Below are 20627 nucleotides of genomic sequence, written 5' to 3'. Positions count from 1 at the left end.
GATCAGGAGCTTCAGTTAAAATCCTGATTCACACCAACCATCAGAATGGGGAACATTTTTTATCTCAGTGATTTAGACCTTGGCATGATTGTTGATGCCAGATGGGCTGGTTTGAGTATTTCTGTAACAGCTGATCTCCTGGGATTTTCACACACAACAGTCTCTACAATTTACTCAGAATGGTGCCAAAAACAAAAACATCCAGTGAGTGGCAGTTCTGTGGACAGAAACACCTTGTTGATGACAGAGGTCAAAGGAGAATGGACAGACTGGTTTGAGCTAACAGAAAGGTGAGGTTAACTCATAACACCTCTGTATAATTGGAATCAGCAGAATAGCGTCTACGAATGCACATGTCGAACATTGAGGCGGATGGGCTACAACAACAGAAGGACCAAAGTGTTCTTAATAAAGTGATCAGTGAGTGTAGTTGTTCAGTTCAGTTCTGTAAATACATACTGTGTGGAATTTATAAAAATGCGGTTGTCACTCCAGTAATTTACCAAACTTTGGGTGTACAGAAGAATGGCCATCTGACAGCCTAATTTAGCTGCAGTGTGTACATGGCCTTTATAACAGCCTGCAAGACAATAGAACATAATAGAAGTCAAAGAAGTGTAAGATTGGTACCCCTTGCTTATGACCCTCGCTGATGTAAGCAACGGGAGCCATTCAAAATAAAGGCATTCAAACGGTCCAGAAAAGTAGTATTTGGAATGAAATCAGGGTGAGTATATTATTATTATTTATTTGTAAAAACATTTTACGTTTCACAAAAATCCATGAATTGTTTCCAATGTAAACCTAAATGCATTTCAAAATTCATATTAGACTACAGGAGGAAATACCACACACTTTCTGGTCTACCCTTAGTAAAACACACAGCACTGTAAAATGCAAAGCTTTCACATGTAAATGAAGCAGTATGGAAATTCAAAGGCTTTTTTTCTAATATCTTTGTGTAAATACATGTAGAAGGAACTGATTTTACTTCAGGACCAGCAGCTCAAGTCCAGACAACTTCAAGAAGCCAATTAGTGGCTGAAATTGGTGGAGCTCTGAGAGAATTCTTAAACAGACAATCTTTAATAACACCTGAGCAGTAAGCAGAAGGAATGAGCCCCTCCGTCCTTCATTTGCAATCAAGGCACAGGTGCTTTTCAAGCACACAATTCCATTTGTATGTTAATGAGCCCTCGAGGAAGTTGAAGCACACATGCACGGCCACATATAACAGAGCAAGCACAGACTTCATATGATGGAACCCCAGTAAACCGTCGACAGATACTGTTTTCACACAATCAGATATTTGGATGGTGTCAATGACAATTTATTATTTTCCAGGTAATGGACCAGAACTTCAGCCAATCATCCATTCAATCTCCAGCGTACAGCAACTCCTCGCTGAAACAGTTACATTGCTTTGTAAAGGGCTTTGAATATTATAGGTGGAATCCTCAATGTGATTGGATACATGCATGAATTCCCTCTTGTTGCTTGTTAAAAGATGTTGAAGAAAAGGGGCGGCAAAAGCGAGTGAAATGGTGTCCTAAACACACAAGATTTTTAAGGTGAATTTTGGATGGAGGTTAAACATAGTAAAATGTACCTATATAAAATTAAACCTAACCAATAGTGTCCTAAAAGCAAATGCGACATGAAAAGCAAATTTTCTGAAGCAACCACGTCATCTTGTGTTCGCTTCTATGACTCTTTCGTCTCACGTTTCAACTCACGTGCTTGGCTGGGCTTGGACCACACTCTCAGATGAGCTATGCAAGCTAATCACATTGAAATAAAGAGTATAAATGTAATGCAAGCGTTAAAATGTCTTTTTTTAAATGATGCATTGGAGTAAAAACATTTCAAAATCATAACAGTGTGTGAGTAATAGTGTGAAATACACTAGTAATGTTCATTCTATGAGACTAGGTTGTCAAAGTCAGGGTGGGGGAAAAAAGTTACTAGGTACAAGTTTCCAGGGGCCGTATTCCAGAAACATCCCAACTCTACAATCCATGGTAATTTCAGTTAGGATTTGCATCTGAATTGGCAAAATAAAATAAAAGTTTCTTTAATATGGCCCCAGGTTGCTAAAATAAATGTTTCGAAAGAAGAACCAGTTGCTTTCATTTTCATGATACATGTCATCACATCTTTAAAAGACATTCAGAGTTTGAGCCACACTGAAGTAAATGGGATATTCTCAAGCACAATTGTATATTTCAGTACTATATACACATGAAAAAGTCAGTGACATTGGAAAGAAATTCTGACCTCAAAGTCTACACCCACCATTTCATTCTTTCTTTCCGATTCTTTATCTCTTCTTACCCTCTCAATCTTACTTTCTTCCAGCAATTAATTATTTGTCAGTGGATGGCAGAAGATTATTTGGACTGCACTTCAAGAAACGTGCAAGCACGTAAGGTTCAGATAATTCTATTTTGTTCAGTTTGAATAGATATTCAAGGGTGGTCCTAGGCAAACGATCAGAGGCCAGTGTGCAAAATCGGGCTTTTTACAAGCATGAAACCTATTCAAAGCCAAGAAAGAGTTGGGCTGGATAGCAAATGAAAAGCACCCTTTACTATTCTAAAATGTGAATAGAAAATAGTAATAATAAAGAATGAGCAGGTGTGTCCAAACGTTTGACAACAGTGTTCATATAGTCAAACCTTTGTTGAAAAACCTCTAGTTAACCCAGCTTTTCAACCAGCATGTGCATTTCCTAGGAATTCAGTGTGGTCTGTTCACTAACATAAAGAGAATGATCGTTCGCCAGTGCAGCCCATTACCAAATTAAAAACACAAACACACAGTGAGTGCACCCTTTCTACAAAGGTAATAGCCGTTAGTACATTGAATGCACATCGCCAGAACCGTATAATACTCAGACAATTGAAAAGTGCTGTTACAACAACGCATGTGAAAATCCCACACCTGCCGTTGAACACAACCACCAATAGAACTTACACAGCATTTCTTGACGTTACACTGGATGTAGCTAGTCCTCTACTGCCTTTGTGCCATGCACTGACCCCTTTTTACGTGTCTAAATATAAAACAATAGAATTAGCTAACAAGGGGCATGATAATCAGCTATTTCCTGTTGTTTTATGAATGAATGAATGAATGAATTCAGAAACGTGATCCATCAGATTTACAATGTAAGACAATGTTATAAAACAGAGATATTTGCACATCAATGCATGCTAGATATAAGCAACAAACTAATGGCTCTATGTTGAATGGTTCTGGCTGCCATTCAGTTTGCGGCAGCTGCTTGCTGAACGGCCAGGTCCTTCAGTCTCTACGTGCACCCGCTGGGTCCCACTCGGATGAAGTCTCCATTCTCTGAACAGTAAATCCACTCCAGTGTTTATTATGCCTGGGACATGTGTTGTCCTAACCCTGCCCCCCACCCTAATCTGAGCCTGTAAGGCTGATTAGCCTGCCAGGAACAACTCGGGACACCTTTCTCCCATTGTGCGAACTTTCAGGCAGTAAAAAAATGCATACTGCACTAATTGTACAAACTTTTTATTGTGGTAAACAAAATATTAAAATCGCAAAAATTAACGCAATAAATGTCACAGTGGCAGATACTGAAATGGAGAGAGAGAGAGGGAGAGCAGTGGTGGCTAGTGGTTTTCAAAAGAGGGGAAACACAGATGTTGGTCCAAAAAAAAAAAGTGTACTCCCATATTTTTCATTTGTATTATTGTTATTATTTTATTCTTCCTTATTATTCTCCACTAAGGCAACTTAAATGTCAAGTCTGCTCTCCTTTTGTTTTTGGAGGAAAAGGTACATTTTGATTTGACTGATTTCTCCAAAGTCAACAACAGTTAGCAGTGTCTGCAATTTTGCCCCCAAAACCAGCCATGTTGCCACTTGCCAATCTCAAAAAACTATTAACTAGTGAACTTACTCAAATGTATGTAATGTGTAAATTTGTGTGTGAATGCACAAACCTCCTCCAGTTCTCTCTGGGTCTCCTCTTCCATCCTTCTGATGTCATCCATGTTGAGCTCCACCCACTTATCAATCCAGCAGAAAAGCTGTCGGTGGAAGTTGGTGAAGATTCTCTTCTCTTGCTGACAATTGAGAGCAAAAACCACATAAATACCTTATCATTCCATAGAAATGTAACCCTAACACAGGGTTGGGAGTTAATTCCAAAAATAATCTATTCTTCAATTGTAAAAATACTTCAAACAGTTTCACTGTGTAGGCGAAATGGTGCTTGCAACCTTTTTTGCTGTAGTTCTTCAGAATACAGGCGCATCTGCTCCGTAAACCTTCCTTCAAATGTATCATATGGGACTGAAACATTGCATACTGGGATGTACATATAGACCCATATTGTTTTTATACAATAGACTGATAAAGAGAAAATGTCAAGATGTTTTGTCGTTCATCATAAATAGTGTAAAAAATGCTTTGTCTTTTATCTTGCACTGCATAATGAGATTTAAGTTTACCTTTCTTTTTTTCTCTCCCATTTTCACCCCAATGTGGAATGCCCAATTCCCAATACGCTCTAAGTCCTCGTGGTGTCGTAGTGCCTCGCCTCAATCTGGGTGGCGGCCTCCGCGTCTGAGACATCAATCCATGCAACTTATCACGTGGCTTGTTGAGCGCGTTACTGCGGAGACCTGGTGACTGGAGGCTTCACCACATGCCCCATAGAGAGCGAGAACCACATTATAGCGACCACGAGGAGGTTACCACATGTGACTCTACTGTCCCTAGCAACCGGGCCAATTTGTTGCTTAGGAAGTCTGACTAGAGTCACTCAGCATGCCCTGGATTTGAACTTGCGACTCCAGGTGTGTTAGACAGCGTCTTTACTTGCTGAGCTAATCAGGCCCCACCTCTTATTTGTAAAAATCCAGATAATGAGTCTATAATGCACTCTTGGAATTGATTCCATCGATTTATAGTTGGAGTTGATTCCAAAATATCTGGAATAAAACAGCCCAACATTTACTTATTTCTCTTCAGGTTTATACATTTACAATTACTTTTTGCTTAGAAATTTAGCTTTAAAAATGTACAGAGGTACAAAAGTCCTTGTTCTAACAATAAATAATTTCCATAGAACATGGACAGAATCAGAATGAAAGATAAATGCAAGATAAAAAGATATATATATATATATATATATAAATAAATGCACGTAACATGTTGATTTGTGTGGGAGGAAAGGTTATTTTGCACTGCTAAAACATTTTTTTTTTTGCGGTTCACATTAAAAATGTGAGATTCATGGCGAAAAACAAAAAACATGACATTAATTGCGATCTTTTGAAAGTTCTATTTTCAGTAAAAATTTTATCATTTTAATAGCCTTGTTTAGGGACACTAAGGTGTTAAAATAGCATTACTTTAAATGTATCTATGAGGTTGTGAGATCTTACCTTGTGAATAAAGCCTTCTACTCTGTTCTGTAGGCCCCACCATTTAAATTTGACCGTCACCAGCTTGTAGGCACACATTCGTGGGCAGTCAGGGTTATTAACCAGTTCCTTCTGTTTGTTTCAAACAAAAATAATGAAGTTGTGAAGACTCTGCACATATTGAATCTAACTTAAATATTACTGCAGTAAAGAGGTTCTAAAATAGCTATCCAATGGTATGGTTCCTTTTCTAGGAACTCTCAACAATTCGGAGCAGAAAATTCTTTACAAATACTATTTACATAAAAAATATATACACGGCTTATTTTTATAACCTGTATATAAGGTTTTATAATATCATCATTGCACTTAAAAGATTATTCAGGGTTCAATACAAATGAAGTTCAATAAACAGCATTTGTGGCATAATGTTGATTACCACACAATACATTTTGATTTGCCCATCCTTTTCTTTAAACAAAAGGAAAAATGGAAGTTACAGTGTGGCACTTACAATGGAAGTGAATGGGGCCAATTTCTGAATGTTAAAATCCTCACCGTTTCAAAGGTTTAGCCACATACAGTAGCCTATTTTTGTAAACACAATTTTAGTGTGATAAAATCACTTATTACTTCACGGCTCTCTGAAATTGGAAAAATGGCTCCATCTAGCAATCAGATATTGTTCTGTAACAACTGCACATCTGGGACATATCAGACTACTCATCTAGGTTCTGCAAGCCGCTTCTCGGTTCACACGTGCAATCTCTACAAGTAAGCTAATAAATTAATTTTAACTCAAATCAATGTTTCTTGTGCATTTATTTATTTATTTACTTATTTATTTATTTGGCAAGCAGTCTTGTAATAGGCTGAATAATGAGGAGTCAGATGGTCATTTTTACAAAGTAAACACCAACAGAACTCTCAAGCAAACCGGAGGTTGATTTCAGCTGTTCAGCGATTTCTTCTCACATAATTACAAAATTTCAGCGCAAACCACTGACTGTACACCATCCCTTACTTACTAACCTTTTCTGCGTAAAGTTATAGCAAATTTTGCCATGACAATGTAATTTCAACAAATCCTAAAACCCCAAAATGACTGGAAACATTACCATTTAAACAACTTTACAGTTCAAATAATACACAAAATAAATTTATTATTTAACAGAAGAATTAATGCAAGTGCTTTATAAAATTATAAGTTTCACATTTCTACCTTTAAACCCTCCAAAATTAGGCCACATTCACTTCCACTGCCTCACTGTAACTTTGATTTTTGCATTTTTAAAGAGTATTGATGAGATAAAAGTCATTTTTATGGAATCAACATTATGCCACAAATGCTGTCGATTGAGCTTAAATGTGCACTTAATGACTTTTTGTTTGTGTCATCTTGGAATTTCAGTGACACTACGTGGTGTGGAAGCAGCATTCTACAAAATCAATAGTTTTCAGTTACAGATGCCATTGTAGAAATTCACTATTCACAATCAGCTATGATTCATTTATTCCAAGAGTGAAAGTGTCCAATAACAAGACGGTTACTGAGATTAAGCGAGTAGTATTCAGCTGGTCATCTGATTTTAAAATGGCAGGACCCATGTAAAATAAAAGGGCTTTTTTTTTTTTTTAACCCTAATTTGGAATGCCCAATTCCCACCACTCACGGTGGCATGGTTATTCACCTCAATCCGGGTTGCAGAGGACAAGACTCAGTTACCTCCGCTTCTGAGACCATCAATCTGTGCATCTTATCACGTGGCTCGTTACCCATAACACTGCAGAGACTCCGCATGTGGAGGCTCATGCTACTCTCCGCGATCCATGCAGAACTTACCATGCACCCCACTGAGAGTGAGAACCACTAATTGTGACTACGAGGAGGTTACCCCAAGTGACTCTACCCTCTCTAGCAACCGGACCAATTTGGTTGCTAAGGAGACCTAGCTGGAGTCACTCAGCACACCCTGGATTCAAACTCATGACTCCAGGGGTGGTAGACAGATTTGAAAACTTATTTGATTTTTTATAGAATAAAAATATACTTTAGATGAGTATACAAGTAATTGTTTTGTGCGAATTGCATTTTTAATGTGTTTTTATATATCTACATGCATCTGATAAAAAAATTAGTATCATGTAATTGACCCACATACTGTACATAAGCCACACTTAGGAAAATGTATGACACCCCATTGCATTAGATATTACTTAGTGGGCATCCTGGGACAACGTTGTCAGTTGTCTCCCCATCCTTACCTTCCAATTTGGCCCCAGTGGTCCTCTGCCTGTCTTGACTGACTTGAAAATAGCTGGATCCTCATCGGCCTTGTAGTCCTGCATATTAACACAAAGCAATGGACCTTGCCATGAGTTTGAAAAATATAAACTTGGTGAATGACACTCTAATGAATAACATCAATGAGTTTAAAATAAACCTTCACCTCTGAGCGATCACATTCTTTTCACAAGGACATATCTTAAAATTTGGAAGGCTGATTCAGAAAAAAAAAAAGCATTTATTTGCAACTCTAAATGCAATTTTTAAACCCTTAGTGAGCAGGGAATATGTCAAGACTTGAGTCATGTACGCCCATATAGACTTAAGCCTAATAGAACCCAAGTCATTAAAAATGATTAGAGGACAGATGCAGTGAGGTAAGGAGAGGTTGAGAAAAGACAAGGAACAAAAACTCGACTTAATTAACCTGAGAGCTGGAGAAATGGGGAGAGCTACGGGTAAAATAAACAGACGAAAAGCATTTCATTTTAACTAGACCCCCAGGGCCATGCAATTGTAAATAAATCATGATTTGCTTCCAGCAAAATAACAACTTCTCAGTTTCTGTATGGTTAGTGAAGCAAACAAGCATCGAGGGCTTGAGCGCGCACAGACACACATATTCGACAGTCGCACAAAGAGCAAACCAACTTGTTTAATGCCAAGTGTGCTGTCCGGAAGCCAAGGCGTGATGATACAGTAACAATGCTTGGTGTGAATTCATGTAAAGCAGGGGTTTGTTTGTGTGCCAGGCCATATAAGCCCTTAATTACTCGAACCCAATGCGTGGATCTCAGCACAACGCCTGCAGTGATGCCTGAGGCCAGAGCTTGGTAAGGTCCAAAGACACAGACAGGCAGCACACCAGAGAAAACTGCTTCATTAGAGCGTAATCCCTCTTTCCTCTCACACAAACACTCTTAACTAGCTAATCAATGAAGGAGAGCAGCACTACATTATTAAAGTGCTTTTCCAACTTTTACGCACATTCCTCAAACTGAAGAACTCGTTCATTTGGTCTTGCTTCCTCATTTACCTTCACAGATGATATTGAATGCATTTGATGTCATAATTGGTAATGAGGTTGTGGGTGAACAGTAATTTTACCATGGGTATGTGGTGATCTTAGGCACAATGTGGAGTGTGGTAAAATTACTGTAACACACTCTTGATTGGCTTATTAGTTTAATTACATGACATCCAGTATGGTTAATAAATTGGTTAATAAATTGGTTAATATTAGCAAGAATGATGTCACACTACACTGTAAAAAATATAAGGTAAGAATATATTTAAAAAGACAATGCATTTAGTTTACAGTAAAAAATTAAATAATTGTTTAATATATATATGTATATATATATATATATATATATATATATATATATATATATATATATATATATATATATATATATATATATATATATATATATAAAAATGTAAAAAGTATGATTTTCTGTATAATTGACAGTAAATATGTATATTATGTTTAACAAGAGAGTACATGTACTTTTTACAGTAAATTATTGTTAAAATTACGGTAAAAAAAACAATAATCGGGCGTTCCTAGAATTCCCTGCGTGAATTAATTTCACTATATTTTATGTGAATAGTTGTTTCTTCTTATTTGTAGTTTAGTTAAGGTTTATTAAATTATTTTAATTTCACATGTGTTACCCTGATGGTGTTTAGTGTTTGTGTGAGCGACACGGAGCACTGTCGCTACAAGTTTATTGGTTATTGCTCCTGCAAGGGACACTATTGATGAACTTCATCTCATTATGTGCCCTTTTGTAATTACTACAGTGATTAACAATACCTTATGAAGTGAAAAGCAGAAGTTTACAGTCTCAGAAGGTTAATATATCAAGTTTAATTATTTAATAATACAAACAATCATAATGCACCGTAAAATATACAGTTCACAATTACATCCCGTAAAGCCTGAAACATGGTTAACATATTTTTTAAGGTGAATTTAACAGGAAATTTTTACAGTGTACGTAAATGCATCAGAACAGCTTTGATTTGGGGGAAGCAGGAAATAGGTTAATATTACGGACGTGCAGACGGAATTTATATATACACTCACATGAGCAACTCGTATGGCAACTCATATCATTTGTTGTAGTGTTGTTAATGTTTTGTTCACTGTAATAAACTGCGCGATGCTCACACAGCTGAAATTTCACTTACTGTAGGTGGTACTACAAGCTTGAATCTCACAGGAAAGGATTGTGATTAAATGCGTATTTTTTGTCAAATTAATCGCACGTTATTAACGTGTTAAATCGAAAGCCCTATTATATTATATATATATATACCCCGTGACCCGACCTCGAATAAGTGGTTGAAGATGGATGGATGGATGGATATATATATATATATATATATATTCACACATATACACACACACATATATATATACATATATATATATATATATATATATATATATATATATATATACACATACACACACACACACACACACACACACACATATATATATATATACACACACACACACACACACACACACATATATATATATATATATATATATTACACACACACAAATACTATACACACAACAGTTATTTCCGGTCCTCGAATCTAATTGGACGAGTGACGTTCCACGAGCACTGATGGTCTGACACCAGCACTCGAACGCTTCACTGTGTAAGAGCAGTGCATATGTGTTAAGAGTTACTATATAAGTGTCTCTTACATGTATTCTTTTTTTTTTTGGACATTACATACGTTAGCCAGCAGGTGGTAGCAAAAGATCATTTTTGTGTGTAATATGAGCGTCATGTTCACTGTTGTCTTTTATTTTTGTGCTTTTATGTTGAAGTTTAGTTTAGTTCCTGTTTCCTGTTTGGGTTTTTGTAGTCCTTTTTTAGTTTCTTTTATTCTGTCATGTTCACTGTTGTCTTTTATTTTTGTGCTTTTATGTTGAAGTTTAGTTCCTGTTTCCTGTTTGGTTTTTGTAGTCCTTTGTAGTTTCTTTTAATGATTGGTTTTCCCCTGATTGTTTCTCCTTCCCTGATTGTTGCCCCAGGTGTCCCTCATTCCCTTGTTTGTTCCTTTGTGTATTTAAACCCTGCTGTTTCTCCATGTTGAACTGCTAGATGATGGATCTAGCAGTTCAACAAGCCAACTACCGGCTGCTCTGCCTAAAGCAAGAGGACCGACCGGTGGAAGACCACATCCACGACTTCCTGAACCTGGCGAGTATCTCGGATTTCCCGGACTCCTCTCTGGTGGTCTTCTTCAGGGACAACCTGCAGAGTTTGCTGAAGGAGCGGTTGCCGCAGGCGACGCGCGGCTGGACTCTCCGTGACTCCCTGGAGGCGACTTTGCTGGTCTGCGGCTCGCGGTTCACCGTGGGCGTCGTTGAGGACCCTACCTCTCCACCCACGGCGGTGACCCTCCAGTCGTCCCTAGCGCTCCCCGTCATGCCAGCCCCACCTGTCAGCGAGCAAACCCCCACGCCAGTCGCTTTCCATAAGCCAGCGCAGTCAACTTCGTCTGCCCGGAGGAGGAAGAGAAGACGGGCTTCCGCCTCCCGGCCCACGCCTGCCCCGGCCGGCGAGCCTGAGCCCACGCCTGCCACGGCCTGCGAGCCTGAGCCCACGTCAGCCACGGTCAGCGAGCCTGAGCCCAAACCAGCCACAGCCAGCGAGCCTGAAGCCATGCCGACCACGAACAGCGCTCCAGCGTTGCCAGTCTCATCTGCCTGGAGGAAGAGGAGAAAGGGAAAGGCCTTTGCTCCCCAGCCTCTGCCTGCTGCAGCTCCGTCCCCAGAACCCCCCGCGGCTCTGCCCTCAGCGTCCAGCGAGCCCAAGCTAGCGCACACCACGGTCAACCAGCCAATGCCCACAGGCTCAAACGTCAGTGAGCCAGAGCCTATAGCCTCAGACGTCAGTGAGCCAGCGCCTGTAGCCTCGACCGTCTCTGAGCCAGCGCCAGTGGCCTCGACCGTCCCAGAGCCAGCGGCCTCGACCGTCCCAGAGCCAGCGCCAGTGGCCTCGACCATCCAAGAGCCAGCGCCAGTGGCCATGACCGTCCAAGAGCCAGCGCCAGTGGCCATGACCGTCCAAGGGCCACCCAGGACTCCGCCTCTCAAGTCTCTCGAGCCTCCCAGGGCTCCGCCTCTCAAGTCTCTCGAGCCTCCCAGGGCTCTGCCTCTCAAGTCTCTCAGGGCTCCGCCCCTCGAGTCTTCCTTGGCTCCGCCGCTCGAGCCTTCTAGGGCTCCGCCTACCGAGCATCCTACGGCGCAACGTCCCTCGGCTCCACCTTCAGAACCTTCCAGGCCTCCGCCTCTAGAGCCTCCTACGGCGCCACCTCCCTCGGCTCCGCCTTCAGAGCCTTCCAGGTCTCCGCCTCTAGAGCCTACTACGGCTCCGCCTCCCGAGCCTTCCACGGCTCCGCCTCCCGAGCCTCCTACAGTGCCACATCCCTCGGCTCCGCCTTCTGAGCCTCCCTCAGCTCCACCTCCGGAGCCTCCCACGGCTCCGCCCCCTGAGCCTCCAGAGCTTTCCATGGTTCTGCCTCCCTCGGTTCCGCCTCCCTCGGCCCCGCCTCCTGAGTCTCCCTCGGCTCCGCCTCCTGAACCTCCCACAGCTCCGTCTCTTGAGCCACCTTCGTATCCGCCTCCCAAGGCCCCGTCTACAGAGCCTTCCATGGTCCCGCCAACCACGGCTCCGCCTCCGGAGCCTCCCTCGGCTCAGCCTGCCTCTGCTCCGCCCACAGTGTCTCCCACGGCTCTGCCTGCCTCTGCTCCGCCCCCAGGGTCTCCTGCGGCCCTGCCTTCACCTCCATCGGCGCCGCCACCCAAGTCTTCGACTGCTCCGCCTCAGAAGTCCTCCTTGGCTCCGCCTCACACGGCTCCGCCAGCCTCCCCAGTGGCCACGCCTCCTCCCAAGCCCCCGAACCCGACCTTGCCCTGCCCCTGGGACTTCCTGCCTGCACTCTGTGCCCCCTTGGACTGCCCTCTTGCCCCCCCTTGGACAGTCTGTCTGCCCGCCCGTTGTGCCCCCTTGGTCTGTCTGTCTGCCCCTTGTGCCCCCTTGGTCTGTCTGTTTGCCCCTGGTGCCCTCATTTTGTGGGTTTTTTGTCATTTATTTTTGTTTTAGGATCGTCTGGAATCCGATCCTTTGAGGGGGGATTCTGTCATGTTCACTGTTGTCTTTTATTTTTGTGCTTTTATGTTGAAGTTTAGGTTAGTTCCTGTTTCCTGTTTGGGTTTTTGTAGTCCTTTGTAGTTTCTTTTTATGATTGGTTTTCCCCTGATTGTTTCTCCTTCCCTGATTGTTGCCCCAGGTGTCCCTCATTCCCTTGTTTGTTCCTTTGTGTATTTAAACCCTGCTGTTTCTCCATTCCCCTGTCGGTCCTTGAATGATGTTTGTTGATGTTTGCTCACGTTTGCCCTCGATGTTTATGGATGTTAGTTCTATGTTACCTTGCCTTCCGTGGATGTGTTCTCAATCTGTGTAACCCCTGGATGTTCTTTCGTGTTTTTGGTTTGATTTTCCCATTGTGGACTTTTCATTTGTTCCTGTGTTTGTCTGGTTCTTGCCTAATAAACCGCATTTAGATCCTTACCTCCCGACTGCCTTCTCCTGCCTTCCTTACAATCGTAACAATGAGCCAGTTCGGTGACATGAAGTGAATCCGCATCAGTCATTGCTTACACACAACAGCTCTTCATGATCGTTTGTATTAATACTACACAACTAAAGCTAGAAAATAGCTTTAAACTCCTTTAAACAATCAACTTAAGCATTAAGGCTCATCACAGCTGAGAGACACAACAGACTGATTAATTACACAATCTGAAGGTGCTTACCTCTTACTGGAGTTTCCACATTGGAGAAAAAGTACTGTTCAAAATGGCAGAGAAGACCACGGTTTCTATAGTGAATGACTCTTGCACACTGGCTACCGTGAAATGGGGAGTAATACCCCCGCTTGGACGGCTATTTTTCCACTGAGAAAGCTGATCTCCAGAAAGCTGACAGCATCTCTGCCTGGGAGTGGCAACAGGTGATCGCACACACTCCATCTCTCTCTCTCTCTCTCACACACACACACACACGCTCTCTCTCTCTCACTCTCTCTCTCTCTCTCTCGCATGCTCACTCACTCACTCACTCACTCTCTCTCTCTCTCTCTCTCTCTCTCTCGCTCACGCTCACTCACTATCACCCATCCTTGTTTATCCAATAACTTGTTAGAAACAGCACAAGCCATGATACTATTTCTAAAATTAAGTTTTTTTTTATTAGTAACAGAGGCTTGGACGCATCATTTTGTTTGAACCAGCAATGGCAGATTCTGATCCATCGTGTAATAAAGTAGTTCCATGCACAGATGCGTTTTTATGACCATTTATTTTAAATTGAGTTGTTCATTGAACTGTTGTATATAAGCAATATCACAATACCTGTGGCTGAATCACAGCAGTGCTGATGTAGGGCCATATAGCACTCTTGCTTTATATTTATATATTTATTTTTTACCCCAAGTCATGTCAAAACACTGCATGTTGGAATGCATGAAGCCTTAAAAGAAACGTAATTCTATTATGTGAGATTGAGATTGCTAAAACAAAGTTTAATGTAGGACAAGTGTAAATGGGAGATGTATAAACAGACATGTGCCATCTCATTTAAAGTCAGTTTCTGCTACAGAACTGCATAATGAGTGCTGTGTTTTCCAACAAGCTCCCACATTTTATTGTGACAGACAACGCATTGCATCACAGATCAGCCTCAAGGGGCAGAGCAATGCAGCTTACTGACCATTCTGTCAGTTGTGCCTCCACATTCAAGTCAGTCTCTCTGCTAAAAAGCACCTCTCACAAAAATGTTCAGAACCATCATATTTTACTAAATTCTACTGAATTTCACTCGTTTCTATTATTTAGCTAAAATACCAAAGTGACATGCAAAGTGAACAGCTTTATTTACTTGCCTAAGACAATTTTTATGCGAAAAGGCCAGAATTACTCAGTCTCATTTTCTATTTCTATCAGGGAAAAGAAAACAAGTGAGTGTCCCACCTCCATGAAACAGTGTACTTACACCAGGGGCTACTTGTTCTCTATCAGCAATGTCAATGGGTGTGACCTCCACAGACCTCCATGTAGAACTGTCCAGTTTATGAACCTGTTATTAAGGATTTCAAGCATTTATGATCAAACCAATAGATACAGTATGTCCTCTAACCATACAATGAAAACATGTATAATGTAGTTTACTCCCCACCCATATGACCACTGAATGCACACAACCACACTTACATTCTCTAGTGTTCCGAGGTCAGGTTTGTGCCAGGTCTCAATCTTGATAAAGAAATCGTCTTTCATGTACTCATTCTAGGAGGAAACAGGGCATGTAAAGCTTTTCTTATGTCTACAGGCTACTGTACCATAAATCACTGTAGGTCTACTTCCATTCAATATAAAATATTACATAATACATTTAAACATTCCTAAAGAGATCATTTCTAAAGGAGCAAACATGTTACATCCAATAAATGTAACACTTCATTGCAACAGCACAAAGAAAGATGTCTGCTGTTGTGCACTTACCGTTACAACTGTGGACGACAGGGAGAATATACAAGAGAAGAAACACATATGATTAGCTGATCCACAAATTACCTCTCGTAAAAACTGTTGACTTGTGACGAAGTGCCAAAGGGATAGTTAATCCAAAAAAGAAAATGATCTCAACATTTACTCACCCTCATGCTATCCCAGATGTGTATGACTTTCTTTCTTCCAAAGAACACAAGATTTTTATAAGAATCGTTCAGCTCTGTAGGTCCTCACAATGCAAGTGAATCGTGGCCAGACATTTGAAACGAAAAATGCATTTTGAAAAAAGCACAGAAAGGCAACAAAAAAAAAATGTCATCCATAAGACTCCAGTGGTTAAATCCATGTCTTCAGAAACAATTAAAAAAGTATTCCAATAAAGAGGTGTGGGTGAGAAACAGATCCTTGTAGAAGTCCTTTTATACTATAAATGTCCACTTTCACATTGTTCTTCCTTTGATTTTGGCATTTTGCTTTATTCAAGCATATGGCAGGCTGCAGGAGAATTTATAGTAAAAAGAAAAACACTTACATATTTGTGGCAGCGGGGGCGTGGTCAAGCGTCCGTCTGGAGAGAGAGAAAGCGGTAAGGGTGCTTACACCTGAGCTAAATTAAGTCTAACACCTGTCTCTAATTCCAGTGAGCATGGGGAGAGCGGCATATAAACGGCCACGTCCCCGCCAGAAAGCGGGAGAGAATGACATGAGTGACCAGTGACTGCCGTGCTTTGTTAAATGTTTATTGTGAACCTGAAGAGCTATTATTGTACAGCTGTAAGCGATGCAGCGTGTCCATTAAAAAGCCTCACCTGTGAGTGGAGCAACTCGCCTTCCGTGTCCTCCTTTCCGTTGACCTTTACAATATTATATTGCTTTAGAAGACATGGATTTATCTGCTAGAGTCGTATGGTTAACTTTTATACTGCCTTTATGTGTGTGTTTGTTTTTTTAGTGTCCAAGTTCTGATCACCATTAAATTTAATTGTATGGGCCAACAGAGCAGAGAGATTCTTTGAAAAACCTTCATTTGTGTTCAGCAGAAGAAAGAAAGCCATGCACATCTGGGATATCACGAGGGCGAGTATATGATGGGAGCATTTTCATTTTGGGTTAACTATTCCTTTAAAGGGACAGTTCATCCAAAAATGAAAATTCTCTCTGACTTGAATTATATAGAAGTAATCTCACGTTCTCCACTCGGTTGAGACATCCAGGAAAAGCACACAAATGCACAATTGAGAGTAAAGAAACAGATTAATACAGATACCAATACCAAAACCAATCAAGCTACTGTACAGCATTCCTCCTTCTCACTTGTAAACAGCACCGCTCTTCCGGCTGTGATGCAGTTGCCTCAGTTCTCGCGCGTTTCAAATGCCAATGCGATTTCGTCACACGCACGTAACGCTGCTGACCGGTAACATGATTTAGACGTCAAAAAATTACTTTAAAATTTATATTTTTCACACCAAAAGAGAACGCATCACTTTAGAAGGCATTCATTTAAACGCTGGAGTCATATGGATGATGTTTATGCTTATTTTTGGAGCTTTAAAAGAGAAATCTACATTCACTTGCATTAAGGACCTAGTGAGCTGAGATATTTTTCAAATTTTTTTCAAATGTGTTCTGGTGAAGAAGAACATCATACACACCTGAGATATTATGAGGGTGAATTAATAATGAGAGAATTTTCATTTTTGGGTGAACTATCCCTTTAATATCCAGTAAATTTGCAGCAAACAAAACAATGTGCTGCAAATTATTGCCAGAAGTTTGCAGCTCGTGTGGTCGTGGCGAACTTGCTACAAACCTTTGGCAACAATGTACAATTTACCACTACTGGCAACCACTTTTATAGCAATCCTGTGGCAACAAATGAAGAGTTTGGCCCAAAGCTCATTTGCATGTAAAAATAATGAGTGACAAATTTGCGACATGTTTGCCACGGAGGTTGGCAAACTCTAGATTGTTGTAGGTTTATAGCTCCCCTAAGAGATTCAAGTACATCAATAAATCTATATTTTTAAGTAATGTTGATGTTGTGAATTTAAATTCTTAAAGCCTATAAACTGAAACATGGTTTCCTGTGCATCATACGATGGAATAAACAATAAGCTTCTTTAAATGGTTAGTTCTGTACTCACTTGTCCTGCAGTAAGGGAAGGCATTCCAGGCTTTTTCATGGAAGACCAGAGAGCCTTCTGGAGCAATCACCTTTACAAAACCTGGTACTTTACTGGACAGCAGAATGTACAGAATGAAAAAGCTTATATGAAGTTTGCACTATACTGTAAGTATTAACCAGGGTTGTAGCCACCATATTCAGATGGATTTAAAAACAAATAAGGGTTTTTTAGAGGTTGATTTTTGACTAATTATATTTGCCCCTCCACTCTCATCCTGAATATGGTAACATCCTTGGTAGTCACTTAAAAATGTACGTAAAAAATATTGCATGGGCGTTGTACAAGTACCTCTTTAGATGGTAGATTTTGTGTGTGTATTGCCCTTTCTCGCCATCTTTCTCATATGGTTCATTCTTCAATATTTCTATACCCTCTCCTCCACCAGTCTCTTTCTTACTGGCTTCTGCCACTGAGTACAGCTGCCCCACTTGGTACTGAAACAAATCCGATACCACAAATTGCTAAATCTGAGTATTAATTTACATTTATGCATTTGGCAGATGCTTTTATCCAAAGCGACTTACAGTGCACTTATTACAGGGACAATCCCCCCGGAGCAACCTGGAGTTAAGTGCCTTGCTCAAGGACACAATGGTGGTGGCTGTGGGGTTTGAACCAGCGACCTTCTGATTACAAGTTATGTGGTTTAGCCCACCACGCTACCACCACCAGCATTGAATACTCAATGCTTGCGGAATATCTACATACTGCAAAAATAGTATGACTAGTAAGCCATTCCAAACACACCCATATTTCTATTTAAAATCCAAATATCAGCTATATAATTTCGGACTTAGCACTGAGAACTTAAGACACTAAGTTGCAGTAATCTTTTGAATTACAGCGGTTCTTATTAATAATATTAATCGTATCCTCATAGCTTAATATAGCAAAATGCTTTCAGTCCAAATATGGGGCTACTTCAGCCATTCACCTTCATTTGTTCAGAAATTTTTGGGAGCTTACCATTAAAATGCACAAAAAAAAAAAAAAAAGAAAAAAAAAAATTGTAAGAGAGAAAGACATACAGGTTTGAAGTGACAAGAGGATAAATGAAAAAATTACAAGAACATTTACATTTTGGGGTGAACTGTTGCTTTATGTAAAAGAGAGGAAATTCTTAAGCAAGCAAACAACATAAGCATGTACATTACGCAACAGACTTGTGAGGATCTCAGTCCAGGCTTGCAAAAGAGATTACTTTCTGAATGATACACACACACACACAATCTCACAAATGTGAGTACACCCCTCACATTTTTGTAAATATTTGATTATATATTTTCATGTGACAACACTGAAGAAATGACACTTTGCTACAATGTAAAGAAGTGAGTGTACAGCTTGTATAACAGTGTACATTTGCTGTCCCCTCAAAATAACTCAATACACAGCCATTAATGTCTAAACCACTGGCAACAAAAGTGAGTACACCCCTAAGTGAAAATGTCCAAATTGGGCCCAAAGTGTCAATATTTTGTGTGGCCACCATTATTTTCCAGCACTGCTTTAGCCCTGTTGGACATGGAGTTCACCAGATGTTCACAGGATGCCACTGGAGTCCTCTTCCACTCCTCCAAGATAACATCACAGAGCTGGTGGATGTTAGAGATCTTGTGCTCCTCCACCTTCCGTTTGAGGATGCCCCACAGATGCTCAATAGGGTTTAGGTCTGGACCATCACATTCACCCTCAGCTTCTTTAGCAAGGCAGTGGTCGTCTTGGAGGTGTGTTTGTGGTCGTTATCATACTGGAATACTGCCCTGCGGCCCAGTCTCCGAAGGAAGGGGATCATGCGCTGCTTCAGTATGTCACAGTTAGCGTTGCAACGGAATGAGATTTTCACGGTATGATAACAGTCTCAGAAATTATCACGGTTTCACGGTATTACACAATTACTATTATCAGTGAAAACAGAAGGGTTATTTATTTTTTTATTTTTTTGAGCAAACACTATATTATAATTGAAACTTGAAACCATTTATTTTATTGAAGTATGTGTAAAAAAAAGTCTCCCTTTTGAAAATAAAATAAAGCTAACAGAATTATAATAAACAGAATTATAAACATGATAAAAAATAGCATGTAACTATAACATGTTATCTAACTAAAGCATGTTAGTTTATATGTTAAATGAACTACTAAATGAAAAATAACATCAGCTGTGTGAGCTTTTTAAATAATGTCCTATGATTATTAACAGTTATCATATTCTGTAGGTGTGCGACAACGAGGCCAGACTGCTTTTGTCTGTACCTTTATCTCAGTGCTTGTCACATGACACCGGGGAGGGAAAATGGCTAATTGGGCCCAATTTGGACATTTTCACTTAGGGGTGTACTCACTTTTGTTGCCAGCGGTTTAGATATTAATGGCTGTGTGTTGAGTTATTTTGAGGGGACAGCAAATTTACACTGTTATACAAGCTGCACACTCACTGCTTTACATTGTATGAATAATATATATATATATATATATATATATATATATATATATATATATATATATAAACCATGAAACTGTTTTACCTCATTAAGGGTTTGATAGTTTTGTGACTTTTCAAAGATGCAGCTGTATCAACTCGGCAGTTTTGAAAAATTTGATTATTCTCCTTAAACACACAATTATATTAGGGAGATAATAATTTTAATTATTTTACCATCTTGTCACTTAAGGGAACAGTACATCCCAATGATCATTCTCTCATTATCTACTTACCCATACCCATCCTTACCCTTATGCTGTCTCAAACTCATATGAGTTTCTTTCTTCTGAAAAACACAAGCAAAGATATTTTGATAGCTGTCAAGTATGTTTATATCCATACAATGCAAGTCAATGGGGTCCAAAAAGTTTAAGCTCCAAAAAAGGATATAAAGGCAGCATTTATTGCATATCTTCTGAAGCGATACAATGGGTTTTGTGAGAGAAACAAACCAAAATGAAGTCCTTATTCACTTTAGATCTTCACATCTGCAGTATCCTTGGTGTATTCATGACAGAAGCTGGATTACACGTCTTTGCACTTGATACATGCGCATAGCAACCTACATGCACTTTGCGTACGTACACGCTGTAGAGCACTCTGCGTACAGTGTGCATAAAGTATGGATTACTTTTATGCTTCCTGTTTT

General features: G+C 40.2%; 1 protein-coding gene across 1 annotated transcript in view; it reads right to left on the bottom strand.

The window, feature by feature from the left end:
* The window catches only part of LOC127643329 (phosphatidylinositol transfer protein beta isoform), a 29561-nt gene that overhangs the window by 3547 nt on the left and 5387 nt on the right, over positions 1–20627 (bottom strand). Inside the window, exons 3-10 of the mRNA XM_052126027.1 lie at positions 17782–17927; positions 17452–17543; positions 15296–15303; positions 15005–15079; positions 14787–14870; positions 7671–7748; positions 5427–5537; positions 3978–4100 (exon numbers count right to left, since the gene is read on the bottom strand). Of these exons, the coding sequence (XP_051981987.1) occupies positions 3978–4100; positions 5427–5537; positions 7671–7748; positions 14787–14870; positions 15005–15079; positions 15296–15303; positions 17452–17543; positions 17782–17927 (717 nt within the window). The remainder of the gene's footprint in view (positions 1–3977; positions 4101–5426; positions 5538–7670; positions 7749–14786; positions 14871–15004; positions 15080–15295; positions 15304–17451; positions 17544–17781; positions 17928–20627) is intronic.

The sequence above is a fragment of the Xyrauchen texanus genome, chromosome 4 (assembly GCF_025860055.1).
Source record: "Xyrauchen texanus isolate HMW12.3.18 chromosome 4, RBS_HiC_50CHRs, whole genome shotgun sequence".
Lineage (NCBI taxonomy): Eukaryota > Metazoa > Chordata > Actinopteri > Cypriniformes > Catostomidae > Xyrauchen > Xyrauchen texanus.
This window is presented reverse-complemented; position numbering and strand designations above follow the sequence as displayed.